Below are 19845 nucleotides of genomic sequence, written 5' to 3'. Positions count from 1 at the left end.
TTAGGTCCTTGATACTTTTCTTACCACTGTCATATCCTCAACAGATAGGATGATTTAGCTTAGGTACCTCCATCAGATCTATTATACACTGGTTAGATTATTGCGTATGCGTAAGAGAGACTCTGCAACTTGTCATGAATGCCTGGGGGCTGAAGGGTCTTTTCTTTACATGGTGTTGGAGTGTACCAAGATAAGGCCTCTGTGGTCTATGGTGACTGACTTTATAGCTGACAAATTTGACCTTCCTAATATATGCTCCCCCATTGCAATGCCTATTGGGAATTTTTGAACAAGATGAGTTGGATGTGTATACCAAATTGTTCCTTGAAATTCTCTATTTTAGGATACGGAAGCTCGTAGCAAGGAGGAGGATATACAGTAAAATCTTGGTTTGAGAGCGTTTTGCAACACAAGCCAAATTTTGATATACAAGCAATGTCTTGATATAAGAGTAGCGTCATGTCACAACTGAGTATGAAAGAGAAGAGAGGCGCTTCTAAGTGTAGCAATATGGTTACATTTAATGAAGATACAACATTTAGCAAACTCGCATGGTTGACGATTAGAAAAGGCACAGGTATGCAGGCATCTGGGGTAAACTGTCCAGATAGACCATCCTCCTTACCGCCATTGACGTCATCCCTTCCACTCTGCGCTCCACAAGCGCTTCAAGATCGTTTAACTGCAGTCTTTCCGGTCATGATTGCAGACTGACAGTGGTGAGAGCCGGTGGTGTGGAGGATGGTCTATGTGGACAGCTTTACCCCAGATGCCTGCATACTTACAGTAGATGTGCCATGTGAGTTGCTAAATGTTTTAGCTTCATTAAATGTAACCATATTGCTACACTTAGAGGTGCCCCTCTTCTCTTTTATACTCAGTAGCTCCTGCTGGGTTTTGCATCTAATCCTCTTGTGAGGGCTTCCAATGGTTACACAACCTGGTCCCATTGCTATAATCTTTTTATATGGACTATAAATTGAAGGACCTATGAATGAACGGTTGTGGAACGAATCATTTAAGTTTCCAGTATTTCTTATGGGGAAATTCGCTTTGATATAAGAGTGCTTTGGATTACAAGCATATTTATGGAACAAATTATGGTTGCAATCCAAGGTTTTACTGTATACGGAAAAACTGACGTTAGGGATGTGGATGAAAGTAGTAAATGATGACATTCTTCTATATCTTATGAGGCACGGGGTTCCCCCAAGAAGTTTACAAAGGTGTGGTTTCGGTGGGTGCACTTGAAAGATGCGCTGGAGTGGGTGGTGGAGCATTGAGCGGTAAAGGGGAAGAGGAGATGCTGCATGATGAATGTGTTTTTGATCGACCCTAACTGAAGTTAAGGGTTAAAGTACTGCACACTGCTATAAATGATGGGGTTTTGGATCAGCATACCCCATCTGCAGTTGCCCATGGTTTCATGTATACAGTTGATTTATACAAGGGGAGGCACATTGGCTCCTTGGTCTTTTAAGGTGTTTGGGGGTCTTTTTGGCAGGGGAGGGGGAAATTTGATAGTACCCTATTGTTGTAATTGCTGGGGTATACAGTCTTGTTTGTTAATAATTAATAATTTAAATCCAAATTTTTGGAAAAGAAGTGTCGGATATGTGACTCCGGTAGAAGTCTTATATGATTGGAGGTACTGGCCTTTTTGGCTTTGAAATGTATGCCTGTATTACATTTAGTTGGCATTTTGTATATTAACTATATTTTCTTATAATAAAGTCTTAAAAAACAAACAAACAAATGTAGTGAGCTTATAGTATAATTAAAGCCCAAACTATTTCCCATATTTGAATAGCACCAACATATACAGTCCTTTCTCCAGGGGAGCTTAGAATCAAATGTCGCTGCCACAGTACTGCAAATATCTACACTATAGGAATGACTTATTTAGAAAGAAAATAACCTGCTAGTGTGTTTTTCATAGTGTGGAAGAACACCAGAGTATCTGGAGGAATCGCAAAAATACCCATGGAGAACATACAAACTCCATGCAGATAGTTGTCCCTGTGGAAAATTAACCCAAGTCCACAGCTCTGCAGTGCCAAAAATCTAGCCACTAATGATACTGACATTAAACAAATGACCCACACCTGTTCGGTTTGCTCATCCTTGATCACTAACATATTATGAATGACATTTACACCATTTTATTCAAGTTTTGTATTCCTAAAAAGTGATTAAATTATATTTTTACATAGAACTAGCATAAACACCTATCCCCTAACCTCCTGCACAGCAGCATACACACTAATGCCGCGTACACACGACCGGACTTTTCGACTGACTAGGTCCGACGAACTTTCGGCGGAGTTCCAACGGACTTTCCGAACGAACGGACTCAGGCACACCAAAGTCCGACGGATTTGAACGTGATGACGTACGACCGGACTAGAATAAGGAAGTTCATAGCCAGTAGCCAATAGCTGCCCTAGTGTCGGTTTTCATCCATCGGACCAGCATACAGACGAATGGATTTTTTGACCGGATTCGAGTCGGTCGGAAAGATTTGAAACATATTTTAAATCTAAAGTCCGTCTGATTTTTAGACAGCAAAGGTCCGATGAAGCCCACACATGATCGAATTGTCTGGCGGATTTGTTCCGTTGGACCTAGTCCATTGGAAAGTGCGGGCGTGTGTACGCGGCATTAGAGGAAGGGGCAGCACTCTGAGCCAGTCAGAGGTCAGATCATTTTCACAGCGTTGGCAGTGGGTTTAAACTCACTCACAAGAGGAGAGAGCAGGGTGAAGACCTCATCAGTGTGCTGCTTCTCCTTCATTGTCCAATTACAGGCTGGTGACCAACCTGTTTTTCTTTCTCTGCAGTGGAGAAAAGTGAGGTCACTGATCTTGCTGTGTTGCTTCAGTAGTGTCAGGGGGTCACCCAGAGCTTAGTGAGAGTAGAGATGCACCATACCTCTCATATTTTATGGCATTTGGGGGCACTTACTAATCCCATACATAACTTTCCATACAGAATAATCTAGATGATTATTGATTTCCAATAGGCTGCAGTACGAAGAATGGTTTTAACCATTTAATGGCTATGGCTTAACAGGCCCCAAACACAAATGTATGTATCTCAATCTCATACAATAGATTATATGTATTTCAATCTATTTAGACTTTTGTTTGAAGTCCAGCTTAAAACACAATACCGCAAATCTAATCAAATGTTTATGCTGCTTTTTATACATTTTTCACAGATAAGCTTTTTCAAGATGGGCTCTGAAAACCTTAATGATCAATTAGAAGAGTTCTTGTCCAACATCTCAACTAGCGTGCAAAAGTAAGTTTTGTGTGAATGATTTCTTTCAGGTGGACTGCAAGGCTTGAATTAACTAAGCTTAAAGAGGAGCTCCAGTAATTTTTTGTTTATTATAAGTCAGCAGCTACAAAAACTGTGGCTGCTGACTTTTAATAAATAGACACTCATCTGTCCCAGGATCCAGTGATTTCCTCACCCGAGTCGTCCCTCCCCTTCATCTTCTGTGTGTGGCACCAGCATTCCAACTGTGGGCACCCAGCTGTGACAGCTTGAAGCTTCAGAGCCGGGTGCCCACTGCACATTGTGAATGGTCCCCCAGTCTTCTGGGACCTGTGACGTGTCCCAAAAGCCTGCAGGGAGGGAGGAGGAGTAGAGAACTTCACCTAGGCAATCCATGCAGGAGTGGGAGCAGGTACCTGTCAAAACCAGGTACCCGCTCAATCCCCCCCCACCCCATATCTGTATATGGAATATAATAGAAATGGCACAGCAAGTATGTCAAAATATAGAAACCTTGCCTAAAGCATGTTTACATGGCTATTACAGTAACAGTGCAAAATGAGAAATATTTTCCTTCCCAGTATTTTTAATTTGTGTTTGCATACATTTCCAGAATTAATATTTCATTAAAATGTATTTTACCTCCTTTTTTTTATTTATACGTTTCATAAATTCCAGAAAACCACACTATTTAGTTTATTGTTGAGCTGTTTATGACATTGTACTGAGTGTTTATGAGTGGATTATCCTTTAAAGGGTTGTGATTGATGAATAGGAATGAGAGGTGACCTGTGTAACGTTTCTTGGCAGTGTCCGCCGGGAGATGGACAATGATGGGGAAAACATGCAGCAGACCATACAGGACATGGAGGTGGCCAGCGAGCCTTTATATTTACCAGATCCAGACCCAAAGAAACTTCCCATCAACCGAAATTTAACCCGGAAAGCCGGCTACCTCAACATACGCAAGTATGAGAAAACTTATGGACCATCAGAATAACTTCTAACTCTAGTGTTAATCTATAATGTTATCATTTGTTTTGGATAGTGAGGAAGTGTTAAGACACCTCACCTTATGTTCTGGTAGCAACTCTATATCGATTTTATCTAACTGGTTTGTTTTCCTATTTCAGTAAGACGGGACTGGTGTCCTCATCTTGGGAACGCCAGTATTTCTTCACTCAGGGGGGCAATCTCATGAGCCAAGCCAGAGGAGATGTAGCAGGGGGACTGGTGATGGATATCGACAACTGCTCTGTTATGGCTGTGGACTCTGAAGATCGAAGATACTGCTTCCAGATCACCTCCTTTGATGGCAAAAAGTTGGTACTTTTATTGATCTGGTAAAAAACAATACACCCATACTGACAAGTAGAATAGGCAAGAATCAAATCAAACAGTTGAAATGCACACGTTACTGGTTTGATTGCTAAAAGATTTGAAATTGTATTCAGTCATTTTCTCGATTCACACCCAGACCAATTTTTCTCCAGTACATTTTTTTTAACCCCATAAATATTGGTAAAGGATCAACCTTATCTAGTGGCAGGACTATAAAAGAGAATCAGTATACTGATAAGTTAAAGTGTTACTAAACTCAGGACCCTGCATTCACTATATCTGGTCTCCCACAGTACACAGAACATGGAAATGCAATTATTTTAGTAAATATAAACTGATAAATAACTTTTCTCATCAGCAGTATATAGCAGTCTTGTGACTTCTATCAGTGTCTGGCTGAGCACTGGTAAAAGCTTGTAGGGGGAGTTTTCATTCTCCTCTGACTGTCATATGAGGCTGCATGACCCCTGACCCTCTGTCTGGACAGTGCTAATTGGTCCTGTGCTGATCACATGCACCCCCCCTCCCCCCAAAAAAAAAAACTCTCTAGCAATACACACCAAACTGAGCATGTGCAGAGTGCCTCCTAGGGCTCTGTACTATAGCAGATGGATTGGGGACAGTAAAAGAAGGGGAGGATCAGAGAGGCAGGATCAAACAGCCTTTTTACACAATGCGGAGGCTTAACCCCTTAGGTTACATAGTGAGTATAACAAGCGTGCTTTACTGCATATAGACCAAGTTTACTGTTGTGGGTTTAGTAACACTTTAGAGTGGTTCTAAAGCCTAAACATTTTTAACCTTAACCACTTGCAGACCATCCACCATACATATTCTGCGGCAGGGCGGCCGCTCTGCACCAGATCACGTACCTAGTACGTGATTGGTGACTTCGGGTCTGTAGCGCGCATGTACACGCCATTGCTACCTGCTTGTGGCTCAATTTCCACCAGCACCCGCCGATCATTAGGCAGAGAACGACGATTTGCCTATGTAAACAATGCAGATTGCCATTCTGTCCTAGGGAAGGCATTGATCATGGAAAGCAAAGCAGGAACACGGATCAGTGCCTTCCCCTAGTAAAAGCACCTTACACACTGTTAGAAAACACTGGCTAGGCACACAGTTAACCCTTTTGATCACCTGTGGTGTTTAACCCCTTCCCAGCCAGTGTCATTAGTACAGTGACAGTGCATATATGTAGCATTGATCACTGTATTAGTGTCAGTGTCCCCTGCAATATTGCAGTCCCAGTATAAGCTGATCGCCGCTATTACTAGTAAGAATAAATAAAAATATCCCACAGTTTCTAGACACTATAACTTTTGCACCAATCAATATACGCTTATTGGGATTTTTTTTTTTACCAAAAATATGAATCAGAATACATATTGGCCTAAATTTATGAAGAAATTAGATTTTTTTTATTTTTTTTTATTTTGGATTTATTGGATATGATATTGGATATGTTTTATAGCAGAAAGTAAAAAAAAATTGTTTTTTTTATCTAAATTTTCTTTATTTTTTGTTTTATAGCTTAAAAAAATAAAAACGGCAGTGGTGATCAAATACCACCAAAAGATGGCTCTATTTATGGGAAAAAAACAGACATAAATTTTGTTTGGGTACAGTGTCTCCCGTCCCTGCAATTGTCCGCTAAAATAAGGCAGTGCCGTATCACAAAAAATGGCCTGGTCATGAAGCGGGGTAAATCTTCTGGAGGTCAAGTGGTTGATGCATTCCTTGCATTAATGTAAAAAATGTTTAGGCATCAAATTTGGCTTCCCATTAGGGCACTGGACAGAGAGGAGGAGCGCCAGTTGGGGGGGGGGGGGGCAGAGAAGAGGCGATTTGGGGGCAATCTGTGCAGTTCCATTGCACAGAAAAGGTAAGTATAGAGATGTTTGTTATTAAAAAAAAATCCTTTCCAATCCACTTTTATTTTTCTGTTCATTTTTTCTATCTGCATGATCTCTGTTAAGCTGCGTACACACAAATCAAAAGTCATCCAGTTCAGCAGAGATTGGACAAATTTCAATCTGTGTGTGGCCCCCCCCTGTCTGGCAGAAGTTGGTCAGTAGAAAGGGACTGCTGGGAAAACTTTTATGCGATCAGACACTGCAGCCATTCATCTACAGCGCTGATCAGTGTATTGTGACAGTGGAGGAGTCCCGTACAATAGCACAGCGAGGAGGATTTTTGCATCTACCTCACTTGTGTGGATAAAGAAATCCTTTTTTTTTTTTTCCATTCAGTCTGCCAGCTGAATGAAAGAAAACTATGCATGTATAACAAGCTTTTAATTGACAGCTCTGTACAATGCTCTAGAGAGATTGATTGATATAACAAGAGCCCAATGTATAGAGCAGTGATGGTGAACCTTGGCACCCCAGATGTGTTGGAACTACATTTCCCATGATACTCATGCAATGTAGGTTAGCACCATGGGAAATGTAGTTCCAAAACATCTGGGGTGCCAAGGTTCACCGTCGCTGGTATAGAGAGATTGAGATGCTATTTAAAATGGAGTTCCACCCAAAAATGGAACTTCTGCTTTAAGTATTTGTGACCCCATTTAATTTCTTTTTCTTGGGGGGGTGGTTGGGTACTCAGCTCCCACTTCCTCTCCTGGCGCCGTGGTGCAGAGCAGAAGATCACCTACCTCTCCCCCCCCCCCCTCCCTCCCTGCAATCTTTTGGGACACATCACAGGTCCCAGAACATTGCCCGGCCACTCACAAAGAGCGGCTTGTGCATTCGCAGTGCACGCCCAGCTGTGAAGCCATAGCGGGAGCGCTCACACTTGCAATGCCGGCACCGCAGAGTGGGACTGTGAGACAGGTGAGTGTTCATTAAAAATCAGCAGCTACACTTTTTGTAGCTGCTGACTTTTTTAAATGGATGGATTCGCTTTAAGGAATCATTTTTATTTCTTGTTCTTCTTTCAAAAACATTAACACAGGGATAATAGAAGGATTTTTATTGAATGCATACATTTAATAACTTTAACATTGGCCTATATATTTGTTTTATATGATGTTATTTTTTTTTCTTTTCATTCAGGTCTGTAATTTTACAAGCAGAAAGCAGGAAGGACAGTGAAGAGGTATGATTAACAGTAACTGTGTGTGTGTGTCTGTGCATGTTGGTGAAAAAAAAATCTTTGTGCTTTCTTTCCACAACTGCACATTTTATGCTTTTTTTTTTTTCTTCCTAACCTGTCCATAATTATTCTATAGAAAATAGGATGCAAATGCTAAACCGTTATCTATTCTTTAGAAGCTTTGAGTAGATGGCGATCTTGAAAATAGGGGGAATGCAAGTTCTATTAACCGCTTCCTGACCGCCTCACCCAGATATACTGCGACAGAATGGCACGTACAGGCAGTACATTGCCCTTTAAGAGGCAGCTTGCGGGCGCACCCGCTGTGAGCTCCGCGACCGTGAACGCGGATCCCGCGGACTCGATGTCCGCGGGGATACCCGTGATTATCTCACGGTGAGGAAGAACGGGGAGGTGCTAACAAGCATCTCCCCATTCTGCCTAATGACACTGTCACTAATCGGTGCTCCCTGTAATCGGGAGCTGTAAACAGTGACATGTCACACACACAGCCCCTCCCCTCACAGTTAGAATCACTCCCTAGGACACACTTAACCCATACAGCGCCACCTAGTTGTTAATCCCTTCACTGCCAGTCACATTTACACAGTAATAAATGCATTTTTAATCGCACTTATCTCTGCAAAAAATGTGAATGGTCCCAAAATCACACCAAAAGTGTCTGATGTGTCTGCCTTAAAGTGGTTGTAAACCCTTACAAACCACTTTGACCTACAGGTAAGCCTAGATTAAGGCTTACCTGTAGGTCCAAGCAATATCTCCTAAACCTATATGGTTTATTAGATATTTGCCCGAAAACGGGCACCGCTGTCTACGACGCATGCGCCGTAGACAGCGGCGCGCAGGCGCACTGAGCACGGCATTTCCAAGAATGGAGCTGCCGCTCGTGTCGACTCCCGTGCGCATGCGCGGGAGTGACGTCATCGCGGCTTCGCCGAATGACAGCGGCAGAGCTGTGAGACCCCACCAACAAGATGGATGCGGCGGACTACAGGGGACAGCGGCGACTTCGCTGGCTCCTGTGTCAGGTAAGTGACACATAATGGGCTACTATGCGATGCATAGTAGTCCATTATGCTTTGCCTTTGCAGGGAATGAAAGAGGAAGTAAACTCATCAGGGTTTACTTCCTCTTTAATGTCGCAGTCACGATAAAAAAATCGATGATCGCCGCTATTACTAGGAAAAAAAATAAAAAATTATCAATAAAAATGCCATAAAACTATCCCCTATTTTGTAGACACTATAACGTTTGCACAAACCAATAAACGCTTAGTGCAACTGCACTTTCCAAAGTGCACAATCTATTTGTCTTTAGTAAATCAACCGCCATATATAGGTATATAAGTAGAAAGTTATTGTTTTGATCTATAGCCGAAATGTTATGAAAATTTGTTCTGAGCCTTTAGTTGTATACAGATGTTGGAGCTGAAGGGGTTTATTTCAGATATGCAAGCAACAGAAGTATATATGGTTTTTTATATTGTATTAAACGTTTGTTACATATCAAACATGCATTTAATAAAATACCTTATGGGGTGCTGTCTTATATCTGTGGTTGCATTTATTTGCATTTTTTTTTCTCTTCTTGCACAGTGGATAAGTACAATAAACAACATCTCTAAACGCATATATCTAACGGAAAACCCAGAGGTGAGTTCCATTCCAATGATTACGCAGGTGTGCTTCTAATAAATGGTTGTTAAAGGCGAAGTCCATATTCTACAAAATAAAAACGAGTAAATGAATATGAATATTTGCAGCAAAAAATGTGCATTTAAAGAGGAAGTAAACCATGATGGGTTTACTTCCTTTTTGATTCCCTGCAAAGGTAAAGCATAATGGACTACTATGCATCGCATAGTAGTCCATTATGTGTCATTTACCTGACACAGGAGCCGGCGAAGTCACCGCTGTCCCCTATAGTCTGGAGCATCCATCTTCCATCTACGGCGCATGCGCCGTAGACAGCGGTGCCTGTCTTTTGGCAAATATCTCCTAAACCTTGTAGGTTTAGGAGATATTTCTTGGACCTACAGGTAAGCCTTAATCGTGGGTGGCATGCTTAATCTAGGCTTACCTGTAAGTCAAAGTGGTTTGTAATGGTTTACAACCACTTTAATATTTTTTGCAAATGGGTTTACATAGCATTGCAACCATGATCAGTGAATCGCATGTGCAATACACAAGCTCCTGCAGACCCTTCCTCCAACCCCGAGGTAAAGGCAATTCACAGTGAGAAAGGAGGGAGGAGGATAAACAGAATTTCCTTTTTCAGGGGAAATTCTGCTTTAACCAGAATTTCGCTGAGATTAAAGCGGAGTTCCACTTATTTAAAAGTCAGCAGCTACAAAAAGTGCAGCTGCTGACTTTTAATAAAAGGACACACACCTGTCCCGCGGTCTAGCGATGTGGGCGCATGAAGCCCCGCTCCTCTCCCCCCTCCTCTCGGTGGCGCCCGCATTGTAAATGTGGGCGCCTGGCTCTGGCTTCTTCTGGGACCTGTGATGTGTCCCAGAAGATTGCAGGGAGGGAGAGGTGAACTTCCTTCTGGCACTGCGGAGCTCTGGGAGGAAGTGGGAGCTGGGTGCCTGTCAAAACTGGGAATCCCCCCACCCCCAAAATGCCCCCCAAAAGGAGGCATGTCAGGGGGTCACTAGTACTTACAGCGGAAGTTCAATTTTTGGGTGGAATTCCACTTTAAAGACCTCCTGCCATACATATACTGCGGCAAGACGGCTCTATGGTGCAAAATCACGTACCTGTACAAGATTTTGTTCAGTAGCCACTGGGGGGCGTGTATCGCCGGAGCCACGTGCTCTGGATGGCCACGGGGGGAGCCAATGAGCGTGCCACCCACGATCGCTCCCCACAGAGACAGAACAACAGTATGCCGATGTAAACAAGCAAACCGCCATGCTGTCAGGCATGGACACTGTGATCTAGTATTCCTGCTAATCAGGTCACAGTGTCCATACAGTGAGCCCGTCTGCCCCAAAGTAAGAAAGAACTATTAGGGAATACACGTAACTGTTTGATCGCCCCTGATATTAACCCCTTCTCTGCCAGTGTAATTTATACAGTGTCAGTGCATATTTTTAGCACTGATCACCGTAATGATGTCACTGGTTCCCAAAAAGTGTCAAAAGTGTCAGCTAGGTGTTCGATCTGTCGCAGTCCTGCTAAAAATCGCTGATCATGGCCATTGCAAGTAAAAAATAAAAATGGCATAAATATTCCGCAGACCAAACGCTTATTTGGATTTTTTTTTTACCAAAAATATGTAGCAGCATACATATTGGCCTAAATTGATGAAGACATTTCATTTTTTTACATTATATATATTTTTTTTATTGGATGTGTTTTTATAGCAGAAAGTAAAAAAATATTGGGATTTTTTTTTTAAAACTGCAGTGGTGATCAAATACCCCAAAACAAAGCTTTATTTGTGGGGAAAAAAGGACATACATTTTATTTGGGTACAGCGTTGCACAACTGTGCAATTGTCAGTTAAAATAATGCAGTGCTGTATCGCATAAAATGGCCTGGTCATTAAGGGGGTAAAACTACCACTGGGCTGAAGTGGTTAAACTATTGTAGTATTTTTTTTTTGGCCTGTTGGGAATTTATTCATGCACCCCTTGCATGCTGGTTGTTCCACTTTAAGCCCTTGTACACACGGTCGGAGATTCCGACGGAATGTGTCCTATCGGACCATTTTGTCGGATATTCCGACTGTGTGTGCTCTACATCGGAATATCAGACGGACCAACTTTTCCAACTTACCGGTAAAATTTTCAGACAAAATGCTCCGATCGGACAAAGTGCCACGCATGCTCAGATCAAATTCCTAGACCTAAGCTATTGGCTACTAGCCTGAACGTAGTCCCGTCGTAACGAAATAACGTCATCATGTTTTGTATACAATCTGATTTTCTGACAACTTTGTCCGACCGTGTGTATGCAACAGTTTCGGCCAAAATCCGTCGGACAAAAGCCAACGGATTTGGTTGTCAGAATGTCCGACCGTGTGTACAAGGGCTAAGGGTTTTTTGGCTAGATGTGAACTTATTTCTTTACACTGAGTGCTCGCTCCATGGTTCAGTGTACATGGACATATCTTTGCATTAGCTAGAATATGTTCCTTTAAAGAGACGTTCCACCCACATTTTTCACTCCTCACCATGCAGCACTAATGTGCATCCTTAAAATGATTTGGCAATTTATTTTTTCTGTTCACTTACCTGATTTATGCCTATATCTAATTCCACTTCCTCCACTAGGAGCCGCGGCGCTGTGCGTCATTTCCGGTTTTTCATTGGCTCCTGGGAGATCTTGGTCAGCTTGGCATGGCATCTCAGGAAATTCTTGGACAGCTTGGCATTGCACAGCTCCCGTAACATTTAACATTGGTGTCTATGTGCCATGCCAAGCTGACCAAAATTGCACCGCACTGCACATGTGCGAGATCGACAGGTGCATCCTGGGTAGCCAGCATACACAGAACACAGGAAGAAGGACACTGTAGCTTTATATGCCCACACTGGATGGCTGCGCTGTGCAGAAACGTCACAAAGTAAAAAAACAATGCTGCTCAGATAGAAAACTGGGCATAGTTTACAGCATACCTTTTTTGCATTGCATGAGTATTCTAAGGGTATTTTTATCGTAAAAGTCATATTTCTGCCAGATCTCCGCTTTAACAGCCAAAAGAAAGGTGCAGAGACCCGCTTGTTTTTCTGTTTGCATCTCCAAAAAATCTATTCTTATTTTATATGGCTTTTTGCTTTTGTATAAAGATGTCTGTGGAATTGTAAGTCTTTACAATCTATTTTCATGTCAGGAAACTGCTGCCAGAGTAAACCAAACCGCCCTCGAAGCAGTGACTCCATCTCCATCTTTCCAGCAGAGACATGAGAGCATGAGGCCGGTGTAAGTTAATCACTTGGGACATTTGATCATCCATAACCATATTCCTATAAGCAGTGTTGCAGAGTAAATGAATGCTTCAGACCTTACTCTACTCTACTTTACTTTAAAAGCTGAATTCCAGCCACCCCCGATTCTTTCCCAGTTCTACAGAATCCTCTCCTTTACTGATTGCTTACTCTACAATTCAGATAGAGCCAGCCTCATTTCCTGGCTGGAGGACCTCCAGCAGCATCTAGCCTTCAGCTCCCCTTTTCATCATTAGATTTCAGTTCTTTTAATCATGGAGTCTCATCTGAGGGTTACATGGGGTTCAGTTTTCGCATGCTACATACAAACTGTCCCGCCAGTCATGACTTGCTTACATTGCATAGAAAAGTACATAGATCCTGGAACAACATCAATGGATCTCAAATAAGGTATGTAACGATAATGGAAACATGTCATTAAAAAAAAAAGTATAAGGTTCATCCATCCGTTTTCGGATGAAATATGGACATACATGCATCCCTATGGTATAGCGGGTGTCAGCGGATGAACATCTGCTGTCACCCGATATCATCCGTCTCCGCTGTGGTCCGCAGACAGAGTAAAATCCGATTTTTTTTCTATCTGTCTGCAGAGCGGATTGGATTAACACGGACAGACGGTCCGTGTTCATCCGATCCCCTATAGAGGAGAGCGGAGATCTGACGGTGTGCAGGGACTGCCCTGTCATCCACCGGCTCAGTGGGGATAAACAGAGTGATCCCCACTGAGCAAGCGGATGTTCACGGGCGGATCGTCACGGATCCGTCCCGTGTGAAAGGGGCCTTAGCATGTTGGTGAAGGATGCATGGGTAAACCAGGGAAGGTAAATACAAGCAAATTGAACTTCAGCTGTATGGGAGCATGTATATTGAGTTTTTGTGTTGTCTATCTTAAACTGAACCATGATATTCCTCTGGCTATTATATCCAGCAGTACTTCTGTATAGAAGCTGTTGTAAGGTCATCTTTTCCTTTTCTCATGTTACAGCTTTCTACCATTTGCTAGATGGCAGCTGTGAAACTCTGTGTAAAAATCCCGTTGGCTTACTTTCACTTCTACCACCATCACTCATTTCCTCATTGGCTGAAATAAATGTTTTCACTGTTGGCAAACCTCTTGCCATAGACAACAAATGGTAGGTCCATCCTACTGGTAAAGGTGTGGTGAAGTCATTGTGTCCAGGCCAGTCTTTGTAAGAACTTATTTTATTTTCCACTGCAGTTTTACCATCCACCTAAAATATAACATACACCTGGAGGGAGTTCACACATGCTGCAGATTGGCTTGATGGACACAGTAAATGTAACTCAACTCCTTTTAACTCGCCCATTGAAGTCAATAAGACCATGCTGCAACCACAAGCCAAACGTTTGGCTCGTGGCTGCAGCGCAATATTTCAATGATAAATCCAGCTTTAGCTGTTCCACGTTTTACATAATTAATTAGGCTCTACACATAAAAAGCAATGTTTTTAAAAAAGGTAACAAAGATGACATAATTATTAGTAGCAAGCTAATCAATTTTACATAAACATCTAAAAACTATTAAAATGAAATTCACTTTAAAACAATACTTTCACCTTTTTATGTCAACTTGAAAAGAAATGATGCAGCCAGCAGTCTGCTCATGTGCCTTTTGCTCATTTTCTTGTCTGTGGTCATCTGATCCTTAGTAAAGCTTCTTTATTGCTTCATGATCTAATGAAGGGATCATTTTAAGGATTGCCATTTGTCCCTGAAAGTGGGCAAAGATTCTTGTCATTAAGAGGGATAGATCAAAGGACAGCATGTTAAACCTCTGCTATGTCTGAAGACAGGCAGGAGCTTTCTGGTGTGTTTACTTGAGAAGCAGAAGACTTAGGAAAGGATCTTCACTAGTAATACGCACGCCTGGCATTGCAGCCCATCCAGTAATCTCTGCCATGTGGGGTCTGGTTTATTCTTTTTTTTTTTCTGTGGTATCTTTTGGCACAGATGTTACAGAGTAAGACCCAAAGGGCCTTTATGACCTCAGTTTAAAATATACGATATGAAGAAAACATATATGCAAAGTTCATTGTTCCAAAAAGTGAAATGTTACTTTGCATCCACAGCTAAAAACGACAAGATACAATATGCTTATTCTCCAAAATAATCCATATACATCCGCTACAGTGTCAAAAATGGCACCTGTAAAGAGTTTCTCCTCTCGCTCCAGTGTAAAGTCCCGAGGGCTTTCACACTGGAGCGGTGTGCTTGCAGGACGGTAAAAAAAGTCCTGAAGGCCGCATCTTTGCAGCGCTATAGGAGTGGTGTATACACCGCTCCTAAAGCGCCCCTGCCCAACAATGGGGCAGCACCACCAAACCGCAGGCATATCCCTGCGACGGCCCTTTGCGGTCGGTTTTAACCCTTTTTCGGCCGAATAGCGCCACTAAAACAACGGTAAAGCGGCGCTAAAAATAGTGCCACTTTACCGCCGATGCCGCCTTAATCTTAGGCCCGACTCCACCCACTGCCTTTCTTGCCTAGGTGAGAATGTCCTGTCCCTGCTGCCTTCTGGGAATTTTCATCGCTAAAAATCAAATAGTTATCTTGGGAGCGAGGATGTTAGCCACCCTTTAACAGGAAGTTGGAATACAGCAGCAACAAAAAAAAAAAGAAGGAATCTAGAGTTTTGGAGGAGGCTAAGAGAAAAAGGACACTTACCTGTCCAAGGATCCAGTGCTGTCCTAACCCAGGCCTGGTCTTTGGGTCTCCAGTGCCGTCATGTTTAGCAGCAAAGTGGGGAGGGGTGGGTAAATCCACTGGGATCACCTGGGCCTATCAAAACTAGATACCCCCCCAAAAAATATTTCTAAAAGTGGGAGAGGAGGGTGGAGGAGGCAAAAAAAGCATAACTTCTGCTTTTTGGGTGAGTTCCTCTTTAAGAATACATATTTAAATAGCATTTAAAAAAAAAAAGTTTAGTGTCTCTTTAATACTTTGCATCATTCAATTGTTACCCTATAAAAGGGCTCTCAGCCTGATGTTTAAATATACATAAACATGGAATTCATTTTTAAAGGAAACTGGTATTAAGAGAAATATGGAGACTGCCATCACTGCAGTTATGTCTTCCTGCATTACAACTTTGTGTCACTGACTTGGAACTAGCCTACAGCAAATGACAGTCTTGGGTCAGAATGTATTGGAGCCATTTGATCAGCATGACAGCCAGGCACCTAGCATTTTCTGTAGGGCTTCCATACTTTGAGGCACTGACCCAAAACAAGTTTCCAGATCAGAAGTAGTAACTTAATTCCTACTTCATTGGCTGTATGCTTGTTCCAGGTCAGTCACTCAGAAAGTATTGCTGTTGAGACAGCCTGGTAGCTAGCATTTTCAGACGGATGTCCTCAATGATGGCCCCCATGTTTTCCTCAGGTTTCTTTTAAATAGTAGTCCATAGCAGAGTCCTGAATCGCTTTTACGTGTACTAGTATAACAGCTTAGCGTTCAATAAACAGTCCCAAAGGTAGCCACTGCATTCTATGTTTGGGGTAAACATCTAGGTGCTCACCCACTTGTAAAGCACTGTCAATTTATGCAGCGCGTTCCATATTATATATACATATTTTACATTCACATCAGGCCCTGCCCTCAAGGAGCTTACAATCTAAGGTCCCTAACTCACATTCATATATGCACATAATAGGGCCAATTTAGACAGGAGCCAATTAACACTCTGAGGATGGCTGCCTCTTTTTAAATCACCCCCTTACCGTGGGCCAACCTGGTTTTCACCTAAAGACTGACTAATCAAATGTACGTTATTACAAACTAAGGGCATTGCCTCCTGGAGCGCCAGATACCCAATTTACCTCCACTTAAATATTTTTTTGCATAGGTTGGCTAAACGAAAAAAAACGGATTCCTCCATCCACACTAAACGGCACAGAAGGACAAATCTTCCCTGCCCTTTAATGTATTCTGACTGCAAACTCCATCAGCTGATAGAATATCTGAACAATGTCTGCATCTGATTGGATGTAGACACTGTTCGCCCAGGAATTTTTGACGAATTTCAATATTCTACACTATATTGTCAGGTTTCTCCACCCCAAACTCGCTCATCCACACTATTTTACCAAAAGTATTGGGCCACCCCTCCAAATCATTTGGTGGAGGGGGGATTATTTTGTTTTTCAGGGGTTGGACTTGGCCCCTTAGCTTCACTGAAGGGAACTCTTAAGGCGCCAGCGTACCAAGACATGTTGGATAATTTCATGCTCCCAGCTTTGTGGGAACAGTTTGGGGATGGCCCCTTCCTGTTCCAACATGACTGCGCACCAGTGCACAAAGCAAGGTCCATAAAGACATGGATTAACAAGTTTGGGGTGGAGGAACTTGACTGGCCTGCACAGTGCCCTGACTTCAACCTGATAGAACACCTTTGGGATGAATTAGAGTGGAGACTATGAGCCAGATTTTCTCATCCACATTATTGCCTGACCTCACAAATGCAAACATTCCCATAGACCACCTCCAAAACCTTGTGGACAGCCTTCCCAGAAGAGTTGAAGCTTTTATAGCTGCAAAGGGTGGGCCAACTCAATATTGAACTCTATGGGCCAAGACTGGGATGCCATTAAATTTCATGTAAGTGTAAAGGCAGGCGTCACAATACTTTTGACAAAATAGTGTGTGTGTTTATATATATATATATATATATATATATATATATATATATATATATATATATATATATATATATATATATATATATATATATATATATATATAGTGACAGAGCGAGGCTCTGTCCTTATGAAATCGGAGGAAAAAGAGACAGTTTGCATATCTCCAGCCCTGTGTCCAGGTCTTGATGATAACGAGCAGGGTGTGTGCCCAGCTGCACACAGGCCATATAATGAAGGGCTCTTGGGAATGGAGTGAGGGATGGTGGAGTGGAGTAGCTTGCTGCTGTGCATGTCCAAAGAGCCCAAAGCTGTGTGCGTTGAAGGGTTGAAGCTGTGTGCATCCAAAGAGCCCAAAGCTGTGTGCGTTGAAGGGTTGAAGCTGTGTGCATCCAAGGAGTCCAAAGCTGTGTGTTGAAGGGCTTGAAGCTGTGTGCGTCCAAGGAGCCTAAGACTGTGTGTATCCAAGCAGCTCGTTTGAGGGGCAAGTACCTATAGCAGCACTACTGCTGAAGAGTAGCCAGATGGGCTAGCATTTTTCATTTGAATTGTGTGTATTTAATTTAAGATTGGACCCCTGCGTGGGATTCCTGGATGGACTATTTTGTTTTTCCTTTTAATAAACGTGGGCTACCAGGCCCTTAACTATAAACGCCTGCCTGATGTGGACTGAAAAATGCCTCTAACCACTTGAGCTAAACACCCCAATGTCACTATATATATATATATATATATATATATATATATATATATATATATATATATATATACACACATATACACAGAAAAGAGACATAGGAGTGGATTTTCTAAAGACAAATAGACTGTGCACTTTTCAAGTGCAGTTGAACTAATTTTCCCTAGAGCTTAGTAAATATGGTAAAGCTCTGCTGATTTCCAACATCCAATTATGTGCAAGCAAAAAAGCTCTTTTTTTTTTTTTTTTATTTCCCCTGCACCTGACTGCGTAAAGTAAAGCTTTAATAAATTTACATTTACAAAAAAAAATGTTCAATTGCAAAATTACACAGTCTATTTGCCTTTAGTAACCCCCCCCCATTGGTGGTTAGGGGAGAAATGGCCCATATTTGGTAGTCAGTGGGATATTACATCTCTTATTCTGGAAGTCAGTGGGAAAGTGTTCCTTTACATTGGTGGTTAGCCTAAAATTGTCCCCTTACATTGGAAATCAGGGAAAACTTTCCATTTACATTGATGGTCAGCAGCAGAAGAGATGTTCTCTTGTGTTGGAGGTCAGTGGAAAGAGTGGCCTGTTCATTGGTGGTCAATGTAGTCCCTCTGCTGAGAGCTGACTAAAACTACATAGTTGATATCAGCAGGAAATGATAATCTTACCATTGCTTGGTGCTCAAAAAAACAAATAAAACAAAAACAGAATTCCATGGACCCCTGGTTGAGAAAGCCCAGTCTAAGATGCTCCAGACCCTTTAGTTTAAAATACTTATGTTGTGTGCAGCTGGTTTTCTCTGGACTGTTATAATCATTTCACACTCTTGTTTCTGCAGGCCTCCACGCTCAAACCCTAGGACCACACGTACAAACAGTACCAGTTCAGTGGGCTCTGACTCCTCTGTTCTCACTGCTCTATCCCTGGACTCCATTGTAGCTCCAGACACTCCAATCCAGTTTGACATCATCTCTCCAGTGAGTGAGGACCAGTCTGGACAACCCAGAACTCCGGGACAGTCTGGCAGGTACATAACCTGAAAACCTGGGTCAGCTGTATAAAGAACGGGAAAAGTTAAGGAGTTGACCATGAAATCTAATTGTAGCCTACAGTTTTCAAGTATGATGGAATTTTTTTTATTTATATATATATATATATATATCTGTCTATCTCTGTTTAATTGCTATAGAGTGCGCCTTCACTTGTCACAGACTTTATAAATGATCTTCATGTATGTGTTGGTGCTAGAAGGTTGTATATATAAGTCCATATCCACTCACACCTACATTTTCTTTATTAACCCTTGCAGAAGAACTAACCCTTTTGGAGAATCAGGAGAAAAACTTGTGTCTGAAGGTAATCTATACTCATGTATCTTTGTTTCTATAGCATTGTTTTTTATGGAATTATATAGTTATCACTTCTGTACAGTTTCACTAGTAAACATTCTTTTAGATGCACCAGTATGGAATTCTTAGGCCTCTTTCACATGACTGCTTAAGCCGGCCATAGATGGGTCGAATCGGCCGGTTCAGCAGGGACAGGTTGATTGTACCCAAGTTAATCCATCAATCAACTTGGGTACAACAAGCATATTGCACCCGTGGTTGCAGGAAAGCAAATCTCATCGTCTATGACCTGCCTTACACCTGTAGTCCAAGAATGAGCCTCGTCTTTAGGCTGGGTTCACACTGCTGCGGGGGGGAGATCCGGATGTGATTCGCACCGCAAATCACATCCGATCTCCGTAGCGATGCGAGTTTAGCCATACAGATAGTATGGCTGAATTCGCATCGC

At 42.2% G+C, this 19845-nt stretch overlaps 1 protein-coding gene across 1 annotated transcript in view; it reads left to right on the top strand.

Moving 5' to 3' along the window:
- APPL1 (adaptor protein, phosphotyrosine interacting with PH domain and leucine zipper 1) overlaps positions 1–19845 on the top strand; it is a 64500-nt gene that overhangs the window by 28050 nt on the left and 16605 nt on the right. The window contains exons 9-16 of the mRNA XM_077452027.1: positions 3220–3302; positions 4092–4250; positions 4415–4603; positions 7685–7727; positions 9341–9397; positions 12588–12676; positions 18887–19075; positions 19358–19404. Coding sequence (XP_077308153.1) covers positions 3220–3302; positions 4092–4250; positions 4415–4603; positions 7685–7727; positions 9341–9397; positions 12588–12676; positions 18887–19075; positions 19358–19404 — 856 coding nt within the window. The remainder of the gene's footprint in view (positions 1–3219; positions 3303–4091; positions 4251–4414; positions 4604–7684; positions 7728–9340; positions 9398–12587; positions 12677–18886; positions 19076–19357; positions 19405–19845) is intronic.

This window comes from Lithobates pipiens, unplaced genomic scaffold (assembly GCF_037356315.1).
Source record: "Lithobates pipiens isolate NorthernLeopardFrog02 unplaced genomic scaffold, aLitPip1_a1.2 Scaffold_23, whole genome shotgun sequence".
NCBI lineage: Eukaryota > Metazoa > Chordata > Amphibia > Anura > Ranidae > Lithobates > Lithobates pipiens.
Note: the sequence above shows the minus strand (reverse complement) of the source record. Positions and strands in the feature narration are given on the sequence as shown.